Below are 15,710 nucleotides of genomic sequence, written 5' to 3'. Positions count from 1 at the left end.
TTGTTTTAATGCCTCCTCTTTCCAGATCGCTGCAAAAACTTCATTTACTCCGAAATGCCAATCTCCGAATTCCGCAGGAAGAAGCTGCTGTATGTGTTCAATGTGTTTTTCGGTAAGTAAGTGGTACGGCCATTTAATATTATTTTCGTATAATGAAGGCACAGATGGTTATGTCACTCACTCATGCGGAGAACCGATACAAGTGAAAACTGAACGAAAAAAACCAGATCAGTTTTTTATGTTCTTCTTCACTGTGTGTTTTGCATTTCAAGTGTGAACTGTTTCGAAAATATAAGTGAAATTACAAGTTTTCATTTGCAAAAAATAATGGTAAATAATTTTTATCGCGTTGAACCATTTTAAGCTATCATTTCCACAATAATAAATAATAATTGTTCATTATAAATGTTTCAACCAATATCAGAGAATGAATGAACAGATTACTTATCATACACGAAAATATCATCGAAAAGAGTGGACTATTCAGATACTCGAACAGGATGAGAGTATTCACTTTTGATGCATTAAGTGAATAAACAAAGTGAAGAACGAAGCCTGTTGGTTGCGTATCTGAGCTGAACCTAGTAACGGATAGCACCATTGATGATTGTATACAACTTTGAACCGCACACATTATTCCTTTCTCGGTATCGTAAATCACCGCAGCACAGACGAGTACAGAGCGAATAAAAGCAGCGCTCGACAAAATCATATTCAACTGAGGATAGTCAGCGGACTGTGAAGAAATTCGTATTCAAATCAAGTTTTCATTTTACTTTATATGGACGTAAAAATAAAATTGTGTACGCTGCTAACGAGATTCGTGTCAGGGGAGTAGAAGTGTGGATCAGTAACGTCAATTAGAATAACCATCTGCTAAATACTTCATCAGTCATTCTTGCTCTTAACGCTTGTCAATTAATTTTCTAGTCAATTCAAATCATATTGACGGCGAATGCCGAAGTAGTCCTAGTCGAAGCGAAGCCACTTAGAATTTCATTTTTCATCTTCGAAGATTTCGAGCTCTGAGTAAAAAAATATAAATAAAGAATTACATCGGTCATTGCCGTATGATTTCATGCAATTTTGTCCTCTCTGTGATAAGACTTTTGAAGCATTATAAAACAAATTAAATTTTGCAAACTTCAATACACTCTCGAATGTTACCAGCACTATCGATTGAGCTTGAATAGACATATGTTAAACAATCATTTTTATATTAAAATGCAATTTTCTAATACACCTCATAACGGGACATATCGCTCCAGGGTTAGTCGTTGTCAGTGTTACCAAATAACTCAAATATTTACTGGATTTCCGTAAACAAATTAAGATATTTTATTTCTTTTTTTTTTCCATGTCGAATTGTCAATTCATGTGAACCTCAATTTGTTTTCGCTGTGGGAAGGTGCAAGATTAGGGAATTTCCCATGGATGTTGTACCGATAGGTGAAATAAAATGCTCAGCTCATCATTTTTTGAATTTCTCAAATAATCCAAATCAAAGTAAATAAGAGTTAAACGAGAGAGAAAATAATCAATTTGTATTGAAAAAAAAAAACAGTTACAAAAAAGTGACCACATCACTTTTGCTCCAGGAAGATTATTTAAAGTATAAAAATATGGGTAGATTCTATCTAGGATATAACCGCAAGGTTGACGTGGGACTACCGTTGGCTTAGTAATCATTTGGTTGTATTGAATAAATTATTGATTGAATTGAACAATTTTCGAATTCAATCGAATTCAACATTCAACTGAAGTCTCTTTTTACACGGTTTAATTTACGCATCTTTTTTACGCGGTTTTTGTGATTTACGCGGTTTATTTTTACGTGGATTTCGGAATTTACGCTGTTTTGTTTACGAGGATTTCGGTATTTACGCGGATTTCGAAATTTACGCGGTTTTTGTATTTGTATTTGCAATGCCGATTTCTTCCAGGCTCCTTGGTTTTGAAGTTTGTGTTGGGGAAACCGTATATTGGGCAAATCAGAACATGGCAGTTAGCGCGTTTAGATATCGCTTGATATTTCACAATTATTCAATTGCTTATCTGAGGAAAAATAACATTTTATTAATTGTGATAGATGCGTAGAAATATTTCCTATTAATTGATGCAAACATCCGTCCGATCTAGTAAGAAATGTTCGAGTTATAAGCATTCGAAATCCTTCATTTTTTTCCTGCATGTTCTGTGTTAAGGTTTTCATTTTACCCCTCATATATTCCGGTTAGAAGAAGTCCTCTTTAAAACAAAGAATGTAATCTGTTAATCTCGATTGGAGAGCTTCGGTTTTCGTGGAGTCCTTTGAGTTTTTCCGTATCCCCCAGGATTTACCAATTCGACAAGCAATTTTTCGCTTACAATTTTGTCATAGTGGAGTGCTTTAGATTGTCCTTTTTTCTTTCACTGTTAGCCCTTCTGCATTTTGCAACCTTCTCATCATAAAAAACTCAATGCGTGCTATACAACCTCAAACACTTCAAAAAAAGTCTGATCATTTGTTCACACCGAACGACTGCACACAAACATATATGAAAAACTATAAATTACTCTTTTGTAATCAATACAAAGCCATCTTTATGCAATGGGTTTCCTGCTTGATATTGTTTGCCTCCGGGAAGCATATATTAACACATTAAGGACCGCGCGTTTTGGGGCAAACTTGTACGCTTCATTGGTTCGGATTCCACGAATGAGATCGTTTCCTTCGGTGTGGATGAGACGAAGGCGAGCCATCGGTAGACCTTTTTTTTTATCCCATTTATTTATTTAACGCTCATTAGCAATCTACAGCTAGAGCCGAATTTTGATCGTGTACATGTCACATGGTTATCATATCTATAATTAGCACATTACACAGTTGCCATTCGCCAGTATTCCTTCTAAACCATTACATATGGTACATTCACACAGTAGCCATTTAGGCGTAAGATTATTCTTTCTGTTCTTCCATTATCCAGTTGGACCACCGGACAGCGGAGACAGTTGATTGATCATTGTTGAGTTATTTATAGAACAGCAGCCCGATGTGTCTTGCAGAGAAGAGCAGTTGTATGGATGAATCGATCTTATTTCGACCGTGGATCGATCTCCATCGCTGATGATTGTTGCGTGGACGTAGCTATTCTGTAACAACACAAAGATGGTCAATGAGGGCCCTGAGTTTTGAACTCACGATCGATCGCTTACTAAGCGAACGCGCAACCAATGTGGCTACGAAGACCCCCCAGCGGTAGACCTTAGCAGACCAAGGATTTAACCATCAAATGTAGAAAACATGGGTTGTTTCGTGATCCATCCGTAATAGACGGAACGCGAAACACGAGAAAATATCCAAGACATTTGACTGTGTTCCACACGATATTCTGCTACTGAAACTCAGCAGGAATGCACGAATACTAATAGGTCATATCTGTGTAATAGAGAGCAAATTATTGAAATTAATAGTCGCAGAAGTTTAAGAAGTAGTATTCAATATGGTGTGCCTAAGGGCTCCATATTAGGACCTCTATTGTTTAATATTTACATAAATTATATCTTTGATGTACCATTGCGAGAAACACGGATGATGCAGCTCTTGTTTACAGTACTGATGATACAGACCAAATGTTTGTCGAACTGAGGATAGTCAGCTGACTATCTGACTGACTATATCCGTATTCAGTTGGAAATGACTTCTTCACGCAGTTTCTCCGCCAAAAGGACTAAACAGCCAGTCGGGCGTTTAGTCGCTTTCCCCCTCTACGACTCGACTATCTCATTTCATTCTTCCCAGTCAAATTGTCTTCATTGCATTTTGAAGTGACTTCCCCCAAAACGAATACGTCCCTCTCTTTCTCTCCCCCATGTACGTGTGCATTAGGATGCCAGTGAATGTATGGGAAAAAATCGACCCGAAAATTTCAAAAAGTTACCCTATACAAAATGTTCACCACCTCGAAAAAACACCCTATGCCAAATATCAGCCCAATCGGACTTAAGGGAGAGTGGCGCAAAGCGGTCAAAGTTTGAGTTTTTTGAAAATCGAAAAATCACCCAAGGTGGGAGAGAGGAAATCGGGGTTTTCGAAAAAATGTTTTTGGTGCCAAATGTCTTAAAATTACATGAAACGTCGAGATCTAGTGTCATCTCAAAAATTTGTTTTTTGTCAAAAATCGACACTCTGGGTTTTTTTTCGGCATGCGAAACGAAATGTATGGTTTAGGGTGCCAATAAAAATAGTTTTCTCGGTTTTTCATTCGGAACTTGCACCGAAATGTTGATTTGCGCAATAATATACCCTATGCAAAATATTAGCTCATTCGGACATCATTTACTGGTGTCGCAGACGTTAAAATTTGAGTTTTTTGAAAATCGAAAAATCAGCGGAAATCGGGGTTTTTTAAAAAAAAATTGATGCCAAAAAGTCTTAAAATTGCATGACACATTGAGATTTACAGTTATCTAAACAAAATTTTTTGACCAAAAAAACATTTTTTTTGACAAAAACTTTTTTCGAGATAACCGTAAATCTCGACGAATAATGTAATTTTAAAACATTTGGCATCCTTTTTTTTTAAAAAAACCTCGATATTCGTTGATTTTTCGTTTTTCAAAAAAACTCAAATTTTAACGTTTGTGACACCAGTAAATGAAGTCCGAATGAGCTAATATTTTGCATAGGGTATATTATTGTGCAAATCAACATTTCGTAGCAAGTTCCGAATGGATGATCGAGATAACTATTTTTATTATCACGCTGAACCATACTTTTCGTTTCGCACGCCGAGTACCAAAGTGTCGACTTTTGACCAAAAAAAAATTCGAGATGACACTAGATCTCGACGTTTCATGCAATTTTTTTTTTCATTTCATCAAAAATTTTTTTTCGAAAACCCTTTTACTCCCTTGGGTGATTTTTCGATTTTCAAAAAACTCAAACTTTGACCGCTTTGCGCCACTCTCCCTTAAATCCGATTGGGCTGATATTTGGCATAGGGTGTTTTTTCGAGGTGGTGAACATTTTTTATGGGGTAACTTTTTGTAACTCGAGATGACCATTTTCATTGGCACCCTAGTGTGCATGCATCGATGTTTGAGTTCAACGTGGTTTGACATACGCTACAGGTGAGCTAGATTCTTTTGTATCGTATACGACAATTACTCACACGTATCAAATAGCGTGCAGTGTATGTGTGCTATTTTGCACGCTTTTTACTAACACTAATGCGAGGACCTTTATAGCATACTTGATAACTGTCTAAGTTCGTTGGTTTGATTTCACGATGGGTAAACAATAAACCATCCATTGATGGGGTAGCTACTTTTTTGCATCAGAAATCATGTTTTCGTTCTTCTTTATATGGACGAAGAAATAAGATTGCGTACGAGGGTAACAATTTCGTTCCTAGAGGGGGAAGAAATGTGGATTGAAGTCAGTTGTATAAAGTGGCAGATTTGTATTCGATATTTGTATTTGCGTCAGTTAGTATTCGCGTCAGTTAGAATAACCACTGACTGGACTAGTCCATCAGTAATCCTCGCTAGTAACGCTAGTCAATTCATTTTTTTGTCGACGGCGACTGCCGAAGCAGTTCTAGTCGAAGCGAAGCTACTGAGAGTAGAGTCGGGCTTCATTTTTCACATTCGAAAATTTCGGGCCCTGATCTTTACTGTGCTCATGTTCATTCGCAGATCACGCATCTAAATATCTTTTGGCAGAATGCACCTGGTTATGTCATTTACAAAATAGCTACAGCACTCATTCATTCATTCGAGTTATTTTTTAAAAACAATATAATAACCCGATTTAAGCACAATAGATTTGTATAGAAATTACTATATGTTGACTATATGTTGAATTTTAATCAGATAAAATATTTTGAAACTGTTTGTCTATAAGGTAAAAAAATGAAACACGATCAATTGAACATTTTCGAGTGTCAGTTCCGAGAACAAATTATCTCAGACTGGGCTGTATCTACATTGCAGTAACAAATTACAATAAACATCTATCCACAAGATTCAATAAAGCTTTGAAGCTGTTCGCTTCTCGTAATATTCTATGGCATTCCTTATTCATAATAACAATAATTATTAATTGTTCAATAATTATTTATTTACATTTTATTCCAAATTCTAATTCGATTTGACTCTTGAGTGCAAAAGTGAATATAATAGAAGAACCTCAATATTAGCCACTTTGACTGCCGATGGTCTATTATTTCGAAAGCTTATATTGCATATATAAGGGAACTGAAGATATACCATTAAGAATAATATCGTACTGATTATATGCAGGAGTTTTTATGCCTAAGATGTAATATGGATAATGTATTTCTTCTGTGGCTTTTCCCCCTTTGAAAAGACGCAAATAAATAAATAAATACCCGAAAGACAAAAAAAAATCACATTGAATTGTAATGTGGGATTAGCATAGCATAGTGGATACTTAACCCATTAACGACCAAGCTGTAAAAGTTATTTTTTTGACGAAAGCCATTGGTGTAATTTCGATTATTGACGCTGAAGGAACTTCAATGTTCAAGAATTATTTTTTCCCATCTTCCATTTTCCGGGAAATGACTGTTCGAAAAATCAAACATTGGCCGAAACCCGCACTTTTTTTTTTGCAAGTACAGTGGAACCTCGATTATCCGCGAGCGGATGATCCGCGGTGTGGTTCATCCGCGAAAGCGAGTTCCATAGTAATGCTATGGACTTTCCCGGAAATTATCAGTGAGGTGTAGGATTTTGCATTTTTGTTTTGGTCATGACTTTCACATTATTTGACTTCTGGTGTACACAACCTTATAGATGGATAGTTTAATCATTCCTTTATTAATAAAACATAGTTATCATGCTGAAATATTGTGTTTGCATCTCTTTTTTAGTCATTTATTGCGTTATCCGCGATTTTCATGATCCGCGGATAATCGGGGTTCTACTGTACAAACATACTGCGAACAAAAAGTCACTTCAGTTAGCAAATATACGGTATTCATAAACGCATCAATTTTGGATTCCGGGAAGAACAAGAACAGGAGAATGGAGGTCTCTAAGTATAAACCCAAATTAATCCACCTAAGGCGAGATGTGGCATTTCTTATTTCATGTATTTTTAACTTATTACTGGCAGACTTTCTTTTTCAAACGAAAGCATATGCTGTTATTTTTATTGTGAACTGTAGAGAAATGTCATGGCTTAAAAATTAGTCTCCCCAATTATCCATTTCCCGAAAAAATGGAACATTTTCCAAAACCTGCAAAGTACCAGAGTACTGAGAAAAAACAATGCCATAGAGGGTTGGGAGGTTATTATTCGCTCCGGCGGAAGAATATTCACACAAATAATCTCATTAGAATCCTCGTTAATTGTACTGATCATTTCCTCCAGCTTCCCAACAAAAGAAATTCTACGGGCCGCCATCACCTAAGGTTATTACGGACAAAAAATCATACAGATTTTCAATAATATTTGCTAAATTAATCGATATTTGCAAACATTCACAATTGAAAATGCAAGAATAAATGAAAAACTTCCGTCTTCTAAAGTAAACAAATCAAAATGCGCAGCAGAGGTTAAATGTGTTGGTGTTGATTCAGCAGAAAAAAATGCTCGTTATGGCCAACGTTCGATTTTTCGAACACTCAATTTCCCCGGCTGTTATTTTCCTGTAGGTGGCTCAATCGAATGATTTTCGCTCTACATCACAATGTATGTCCTTTTATCAAAGCAATACTGTAGAAAAGTTCACATATTTTTGTATTCTATTGGGTTTTTTATTTGAGATTAAAAACATTTTCCAAACATACTCGCTTTAAATCAAATTTATTAAAGTTACTCAAAATTGAATGAAATCGATATAAGTGGTAGCTAATGAATTAAGCTATCTTTTGGTGCCAAAACATTACCATATGGTTCCTTTCCAAAGACATGAAAAACTATCAAAGTTGCTGTTCGATTTTTCGAACGCATGGCCTAAAATGGGTTAAACAGAAGTTTCTCGAGATGAAGAATGAAGGTTGGAATTTCAATAAAATATTGTAAATATTGTCAAGAAATTTCCTAAATTTCCCCTTTCTTTCTCCATGCAAAAATTACATTGTAGTGTATGTAATGTGTCTTTGACGATTTCTTGAAAATTTTACAGATTTTACAGCAACACGAAACAAACAATGTTATCGTGAAATTGGAATGATGTTGCGTATAGTGTGGTGCTGACCATTTATGATTGTAGTCCTATTGAAGTATCTGATCTCTTTATTGTAAAGACATTTTCGGCAGCTTGTTGTCGATCTCAACTGCCTGTTTCTGACGGTTTATCGCATGATTCGGATGTGAAACGGATTCATCCGCCATGGATTGACATCCATTTCAAAACACAATGACAATCGACAACAACATGTCAGGCGAAGATTACACGTATCGAAAAATATCCTATCAGGGACAAGTAAACCCACGCCGACTCCAAACAAAATAAGAAGCCATCAGAAATTGTCTAATGTTCGTTGTCATCGCTTATCACAAGCATCCTGGCTTCTCGCACGAATCCATCTGCTACCCTGTGGAACATTCCAACCGCAAAAACGGAAGCTTTTCCCAAGACACTTCATCGTGATATCATAAATTTTCCCGTATGTGTATGCGCCATTCCACCTGAATGAGAGGAAGTGGTAATGTCTTCTTTCCCACAATTCACCCGCTCGTAAGTATAGCTACAAAAGGGTTACTAAGGCATGTGGTGAAGGGAGCTTTTGTGAACCAAAAAAAAAAACAGAATGGAGATGACAGCCGACGCGAGGGAAATTGGGAAAAGCGAACGCGCATACTGATGTATGCAAGACTATCACAAATTGGTGGATTTTCTGTCAGACCTGGGAAGTGTGCCTTTAAAATATGACTTGCAAATCACACGGAAGGAGGGGAAAATGCTCATAAATTTTCATGTGGGAAAGTGCTCCCGACGGTAGGGTCCTTTCTCACGCCTCAGGATTTTTTGTCTGTTCGCTTTAATGATAAACATTTAGATCCGCTATTATGCTAAGCTGACGCGGTCTGAGTGTTACCAAGCTCGGAATTTGTTCGATGACACTGACAAAAGTTTTCAGGAGAAAAAAGAAAGACCGACACACAATAAGCAAGATTGAGAAATTCACTTGTATGAAATTCATCCTGATTTATTGTTTTCCTTCCGACCTAAGCACACAAACAAGCCAAATCGTTTGCCTGTTGTTGGCTTCAAACGGAGCGCATAACCCCCACATAACCATGCTCTGTTGGAAGCAGTGGACGGTTGACAGTTGTAAAGTACACGACAGCTTCTACCATTTGTTATCATCGCTTACTGTCCGCTTCCGAAGTGCCCAGATTTGTTCATGTCCGAGGACGAGTACGCAACAAAGAATCTATTCGTTTATTGTGTGTGTAACGACCCCATGCCAAGGGCTTAAAGGACCCGAGACGAGCAGTCCCGAGCCGGTTGGCTGACGATTTAGCCACTTTCCGAGAGATTTCACCAGGGACAATGCTTGGGCATGGCTCTGGAGCAGCGCTCGTTGAGTGCAACCGGCCGCCATCCAGCGGATGAGTGAACGAGTCCTTCGAATAAAAAGCCAACTGAAACACGGAAAGCTGATCCGACCGACCGAATGGCTCGAACCAGAAACATTTCCGCTCTGATAAAAATTCTCTGGGTTCACGGGTTTCGGCACGGCCCTGAACGCAGTTTCCAGTGCAACTGCGATGGGTAGCAGAGGTGAAACGGTGTTGAAAAATGGTCAGGATTTTTGCGATGGGTGGGAAATTACTGTGGGTACTTTGTATCAGTATACGAATTTGTTATGCTGCTATTATTTTATCTATTTTTACGTTTTAATAACGCAATTCACTTCTTTCAATCCTAATTCCAGACGTGAACCAGAGCGGGGAAATCGACCGCAAGGATTTCGAGCTTGCCATCGAGGTAATTTCAAATTTCACCGTGCACTGATGCTGGCTTCTATATGACCAGGGTTTCATTTATCTTCATTCGAACAGAAAATCTGCGATCTACGGGGATGGCCCGCTGGTAATCCCCGCAACACGGACACACACGAGTCCATGTTCAAAATCTGGGAAGGACTCCGCTCCAAGGCGGACAAAGACAATGATGGACAGGTGAGTAATTCGGTACTACTGCACGAGAGGGTGGGCCGTGTAGACTTTGTTCGGTAAAACTTTTCACTTAATCTCTCGAAATTTTACATTCGACGAGAAATGATTTCCCCACAGATGGATGGAACCATTCGATAGGAGAGAGGTAGGGACAACAATGGTTCAATTTCGAAACTCGTTTCGCAGAACTCGTATAATCCCCTAAGTAAGCATTGCAAGACAACTGATTCGCGTACTGAATCAAGTCTTAGGAAGTTTCTATTTCGTTTCAATAGACGACGATTTTTCGGATCGGCTCAATTTCAATCAAATCCAGATGACAGCAATTTGCATCAGTTATCGACTAATCGGAGGTAGCAATTTTCCGATTCACCACCTGCTATCAGCCGTGAATAGAATGAAAGCTTCGAAACTTTTTATCGCCAGGCCCCATCGGAATGAAGGCTTTTGATCTATTTGGTTTTAATTTGTGTGCTGGGGTCGAATTGCTTTTCAGGTGTTGTTCCCACTCATTCCCAGTATTTGATCATCATAAAACTTTTGGGGCGTAAAACGTAATTGTATGATTACAAAAATAACCTTTGATTAGCACAAACTAATTTAAAAAGGGTGCTAAAGTTCATCGTCCGATTCTCATGCGTTTGGTTGTTATATTGACCAATTCCAAATGAAATCGACAAATGACAAAACATGAGTATTTTTGATTCGAATGAAAGTTTGTATTCCGTTTGGGTTGAAGGAAATATGAGTTTTCCACAGCAATTGGGATTTTTTTGACTCAAACGTAACTTTTGAAAAGGGCGTATCGGAGAAATCTTTGATAATTTATATCTCAAAAACTATGAGTCGTACCGAAATAGTGTCTTAGAAAGAGTTATAGAGTGATGATGATGTCTAAACATGAAAAAATATATACTGGGAAAAAATTAGTACTCTTTTTTTTATTTACAAAAAAAAACCTTTAAATTGCAATATCCAAAATACATATTTTTTATTTTTTTTTAAATTTTTTCATATAAAATAGAAGTCATGTAGAAAATTTAAAAAATGGGTCCAAGATGGTAAAATTAGTTTTGACGAACTTTGTGGAACATCGTTTTTTTTATGAATTTTCGAAACTTCTAATTTTTGTATGTTAACAATCATTTTTAGCCACAAATTATGATTCCTGATGTGATTTCAAACAAAAAAGCTCATTATAAACCTCCTTCTAAATGTAGCCATTCTCGAGATATATTGAAACATATTTCTAATTTATTGTCTTTTTTTATAGTAATTTTATAATTCTATAATTCCATATAATTCCCTATTAATATGTTTGTCGTGTTATACCGTCATGTTCATGAAATTTTATGAATTTGCTTATAATTTCCAACAACTTTTCCAAATACATCATCATGGTAAAAATATATGTTTAGGAGTTACGTTGAAAATCATTTGAACACATGTGGGTTGATATAAAACGTAGCGATATTAAAAAATGTTTTTTTTATCTTAATGTAAACTTTTAACATGTTATACATGTTGCGCCAACAGAACACAACATTTATAAAAGGAAAAAATATATATTTATCGGAGTTTAAGAGAAACTAATAATAATACTAGAATTTTTAGCATTTATTTTTATCAACTAACAATTTTGTTGTATATAATTTAATTTTTTCATTATTTTCTTATATTTCTATACACATTATGATAACTTGCTGCATTGTCGTTAGAGTACAACTTTGCTGCTACTTCATTCTCGGATACAGGTACAAAAGAATGATTCTTTTGGGTACCTGGAATTTGTTTGGTGTTATTATACATGCTACTCAACTCTTCCACACCTTGATCATATTCTTCTTGTGACATATATGAAAATGACAATTTTGTAAGATAGTCTTCTTTTCGCTTGCTAGCCCAGTCCAATAACGTTTTTGCACTCGTAATCGGATGTTAATGCTGCCTAGCCAAACTAGCTCTTGTTGCCATCCGTTTTAACGAACACCAATTGCATCACAAAGTCCTTTGCCGTGTGATGTTGCAAAAAAATGCCATTCAGCGTCAATGTCGTTTTTCGATTTAAACTGACATAAACTCGCAAAATTTTTCCTATTTTTATACTGGGATGCAGCACCATCCGACATGAATTTTATTCTTTTTACCTGCATTTGTTGTTTCAAAAATGTTACCAATTTAGAAATAAATACTTGCACAGCTATTGTGACATGACTTAAAACTTCAGATATAACTACAAAGCTTAAATTAGCTAGAGAATCTTTTTCATCTCTATAATAAACAACGAATGGATGGATTGTTGCTTCATCATTGTTCCAGTGGTGACTTTGAACTTCATCTTGAAGCACAAATGAATAATTTTCGGAAAAATCGCAAATCACAACAACCTCATTTTCTTGCAAATTAGCTTTTATATTGTTAAGAAATGTGGACTGTTGTGTTTTAATGTAATCAAGAGTAAGTAATTTTTCTATTTTTCGCAAAAATACGATACAAATTCTTCCACCGGTTTTACAAGAGTTTTTATGTCGCATCGATCAGTAGAAATCCATTGTGCATAAGTGATTTCAATTAAATTGCGTTCCTGAAGCTCATCTAGAAACCAATTCCCAAACTCGTCCATTGTTGGGCTTTTTTTACATTCACGAAGGTAACAGTATTTTGATCTATTTGATATGTTACATAGTATTTTTTCCATATATTCTTTGCATTCAATGTTAAAGGAATATTTTTTGAGACTATGAAGCATAAGATTTACATTTTCATGGAATGTACAAACACAAACGTTATGATTTCCTGAACTACTCAGCAATTTGCAATGCTTCGGACGCATTGATGCAAAAGAGCTAAATCCAATTTTGCAATTTGGATTAAGTTCCCTCAATCTGTTGAAAGTTTCCCGTAATGATGTTATTAATAACCTTTTTTGGCTGTATTGACGCTTCCCATCTTTGGCTACAGAAACATAGTCTCTTTCTCCAGGTAATGATCGACTGATATCGTCGTCATTATAAAATTCCGAAACATGATTTTTAACATCTTCACTTAAACTTGGTCCATATTTGCTATGTGGTGTCGACAATACACCTTTTTCATTTGCAAGTTTTTTGGCTTGAATTACCATATATTTATTAACGCCAAATTCTTCTTCCATTTTTGCACGGACCAAGACTTAGGCAAAACTGTTAAAATTCTAACTTTTTCTGATCTTGTTGTCTCTGTGTGGTCAAATTTCTCTTTGAGCTGATTGATAATCTCATCAAATTCTTTTGCCTTTTGTTTAAAGTTCGACTCTTCGTCTTCTTCATGTGAAAAGGAAAATAGATATCTTTTAATACCTTTAGAAATTTCTTTGAATTTTTGTTCGGGGTAACTAGCCTGTCCAAGTCTTTTCGTCATTATTGGTGAAACGTTAATACCGGCGATTCCCTTGTTGAATAGCTCAATGTTGTACGCTCGGGAATACTCTGGTATATTGCTGTTTTGGGAATCTTGCGAAGATGCTGAAACGACTGAAACTATTGATGGTACTTCTTCTAAAGTATTTCCTACTGCTGTACTGATCTGATCCTCAGTATTACACTGCTTTGGTTTGGAAGAGTATACAGATAAACGGCATGATCCGCAAATTTTTTAAGATGTATCTAAAAGGATATTGCATCCCATTGACTTAAGTTTCTCAATCATCGACACGGTTAGGAAACGTTTTTCAGATGAACATTTCTTACCGTTTTTCGGAAACGGTCTACAACACGGAAAAAAAAAGTGGTATACTGTTATTCACTCTATAAGGGAGATTATTCGACTGATGAACGATGTTCGAATATGAGTAACTTAATATACATTATAGAGGTACCTTAAAGGTACCTGACTTTATATACCTGTACAGAGGTAGCTTAAAGATACCTGACTTTATATAGCTATACAGAGGTAGCTTAGAGATACCTGACTTCAGGTATAATCTAGGCATAACGTAAACAAGTTAATTATATTTGTACCCATAACGTCCGGTTGAATCAACAAGGTGTATTTGTTGTTGGGATTTCAATTCTACTGTTCGTGTTTTGATTGTGTAACACGAATAATATGTTAAAAATTTGTATTAAGATAAAAAAAAACATTTCTTAACATCGCTACGTTTTATATTAACCCACATGTGTTCAAATGATTTTCAACGTAACTCATAAACATATATTTTTACCATGATGATATATTTGGAAAAGTTGTGGGAAATTATAAGCAAATTCATAAAATTTTATGAACATGACGGTATAACACGACAAACATATTAAAAGGGAATATTTACTATAAAAAAGACAATAAATTAGTAATATTTTTTAAAATATCTCGAGAATGGCTACATTTAGAAGGAGATTTACAATGAGACGGAAAATTCAATGTCAGTCACCATGAACCAACGCAAGTCTCAATGTGCTATTAATTTTGTGTTCAGATTATTTGCTGTTGAACCAAGAAGCGTGAGGATATCGTTGTGATGTCTTGTTCGTTTTAAAATAAATAAGTTTCTGGATTCGATGAAATCGATGTTTTATTTAAAAACCAAGAAAGTCATGATAACAAGAATTGATTGGAGGGGTGACACCATAAGATAACCGCCCCGGGTCATGGTACGTCATTGCACCAATGGTTCCTTTTGAGTGCTATTAATAATTTATGATTTAAATAAATTAATGTTATGAGGTAATATAAACCTAATTTTGAGCAAAAATTCTGCATTTTAGTAATTATAGTTTATATTTAATTAGGTATGAATGATGTTTGTGCCGAAAGGGAATTTTGAGCATACCGAGCATACGTGATCCACACAGCTCTGCGATAGGTCACATAGTGATCACGTCTCTCGGGAAAGAATGGTTATTGAATTTCTACTTTCTACTTTCGGTTGCACGTAGGGGAAAGACGCACAGGGTGGGAAAGATGGACACCCACGTATGATTGATAAATTACGTTTGTATTTTAAATTCTAATGATGTTCAAACTTGAAATACATTGTATCGATACCTTTGGCACTTATTGTGTACACCTAGCTGCGTTTCTGTTAAAATTGTAAATAAAAACAAAAAGAGTAATCTACAAAGAGCAGCTCGATGTAAATTCTGAAAATCAGGTTTTCATTGTTATCGAGTATTTTTTGGGTCATTTTACGTTACGTGAGTGTTTTACCATTACTTTTCTTGCATTTTATCGAATCAGCGGTGAGTTTTCTCATTTTCACTTGATGAAAAAAACTAATCAAGTCGGGTGAGACAGACACTCCATCGAAGGGAAAGACAAATATTTTGTTTTGAAAACAATTCGATTGTCTCCTCCTTCTGTTTTTAATAGATGCCCACTAACTACGTTTGCAAGAGCAACCAGATATCATGGACGAATCAGCAGAACGGTTTTTAAAACATAGGAAAAGTGGGGGCATGGTGTTCACCCTAAGGGAAATGCCCATTTCCGGCATACACATACCGCTTCAATTCCCGTTTCTTGAAGAATATTATAGTTCAACTCATCGTTGTTTAAAATAGCAAACGGCTTTTGCTATAAAAATTCAAAATAA

General features: G+C 35.9%; 2 protein-coding genes across 2 annotated transcripts in view; both read left to right on the top strand.

The window, feature by feature from the left end:
• Nucleotides 1-15,710, top strand: part of LOC129763564 (calexcitin-1) — a 175,237-nt gene that overhangs the window by 37,369 nt on the left and 122,158 nt on the right. Inside the window, exons 2-4 of the mRNA XM_055762760.1 lie at nt 26-112; nt 9,898-9,950; nt 10,025-10,144. Of these exons, the coding sequence (XP_055618735.1) occupies nt 55-112; nt 9,898-9,950; nt 10,025-10,144 (231 nt within the window). The 5' untranslated portion in view covers nt 26-54. The remainder of the gene's footprint in view (nt 1-25; nt 113-9,897; nt 9,951-10,024; nt 10,145-15,710) is intronic.
• LOC129763562 (uncharacterized) overlaps nt 1-15,710 on the top strand; it is a 212,654-nt gene that overhangs the window by 125,701 nt on the left and 71,243 nt on the right. The window lies entirely within an intron of this gene.

Source organism: Toxorhynchites rutilus, chromosome 1 (assembly GCF_029784135.1).
Source record: "Toxorhynchites rutilus septentrionalis strain SRP chromosome 1, ASM2978413v1, whole genome shotgun sequence".
NCBI classification, from domain to species: domain Eukaryota; kingdom Metazoa; phylum Arthropoda; class Insecta; order Diptera; family Culicidae; genus Toxorhynchites; species Toxorhynchites rutilus.
Note: the sequence above shows the minus strand (reverse complement) of the source record. Positions and strands in the feature narration are given on the sequence as shown.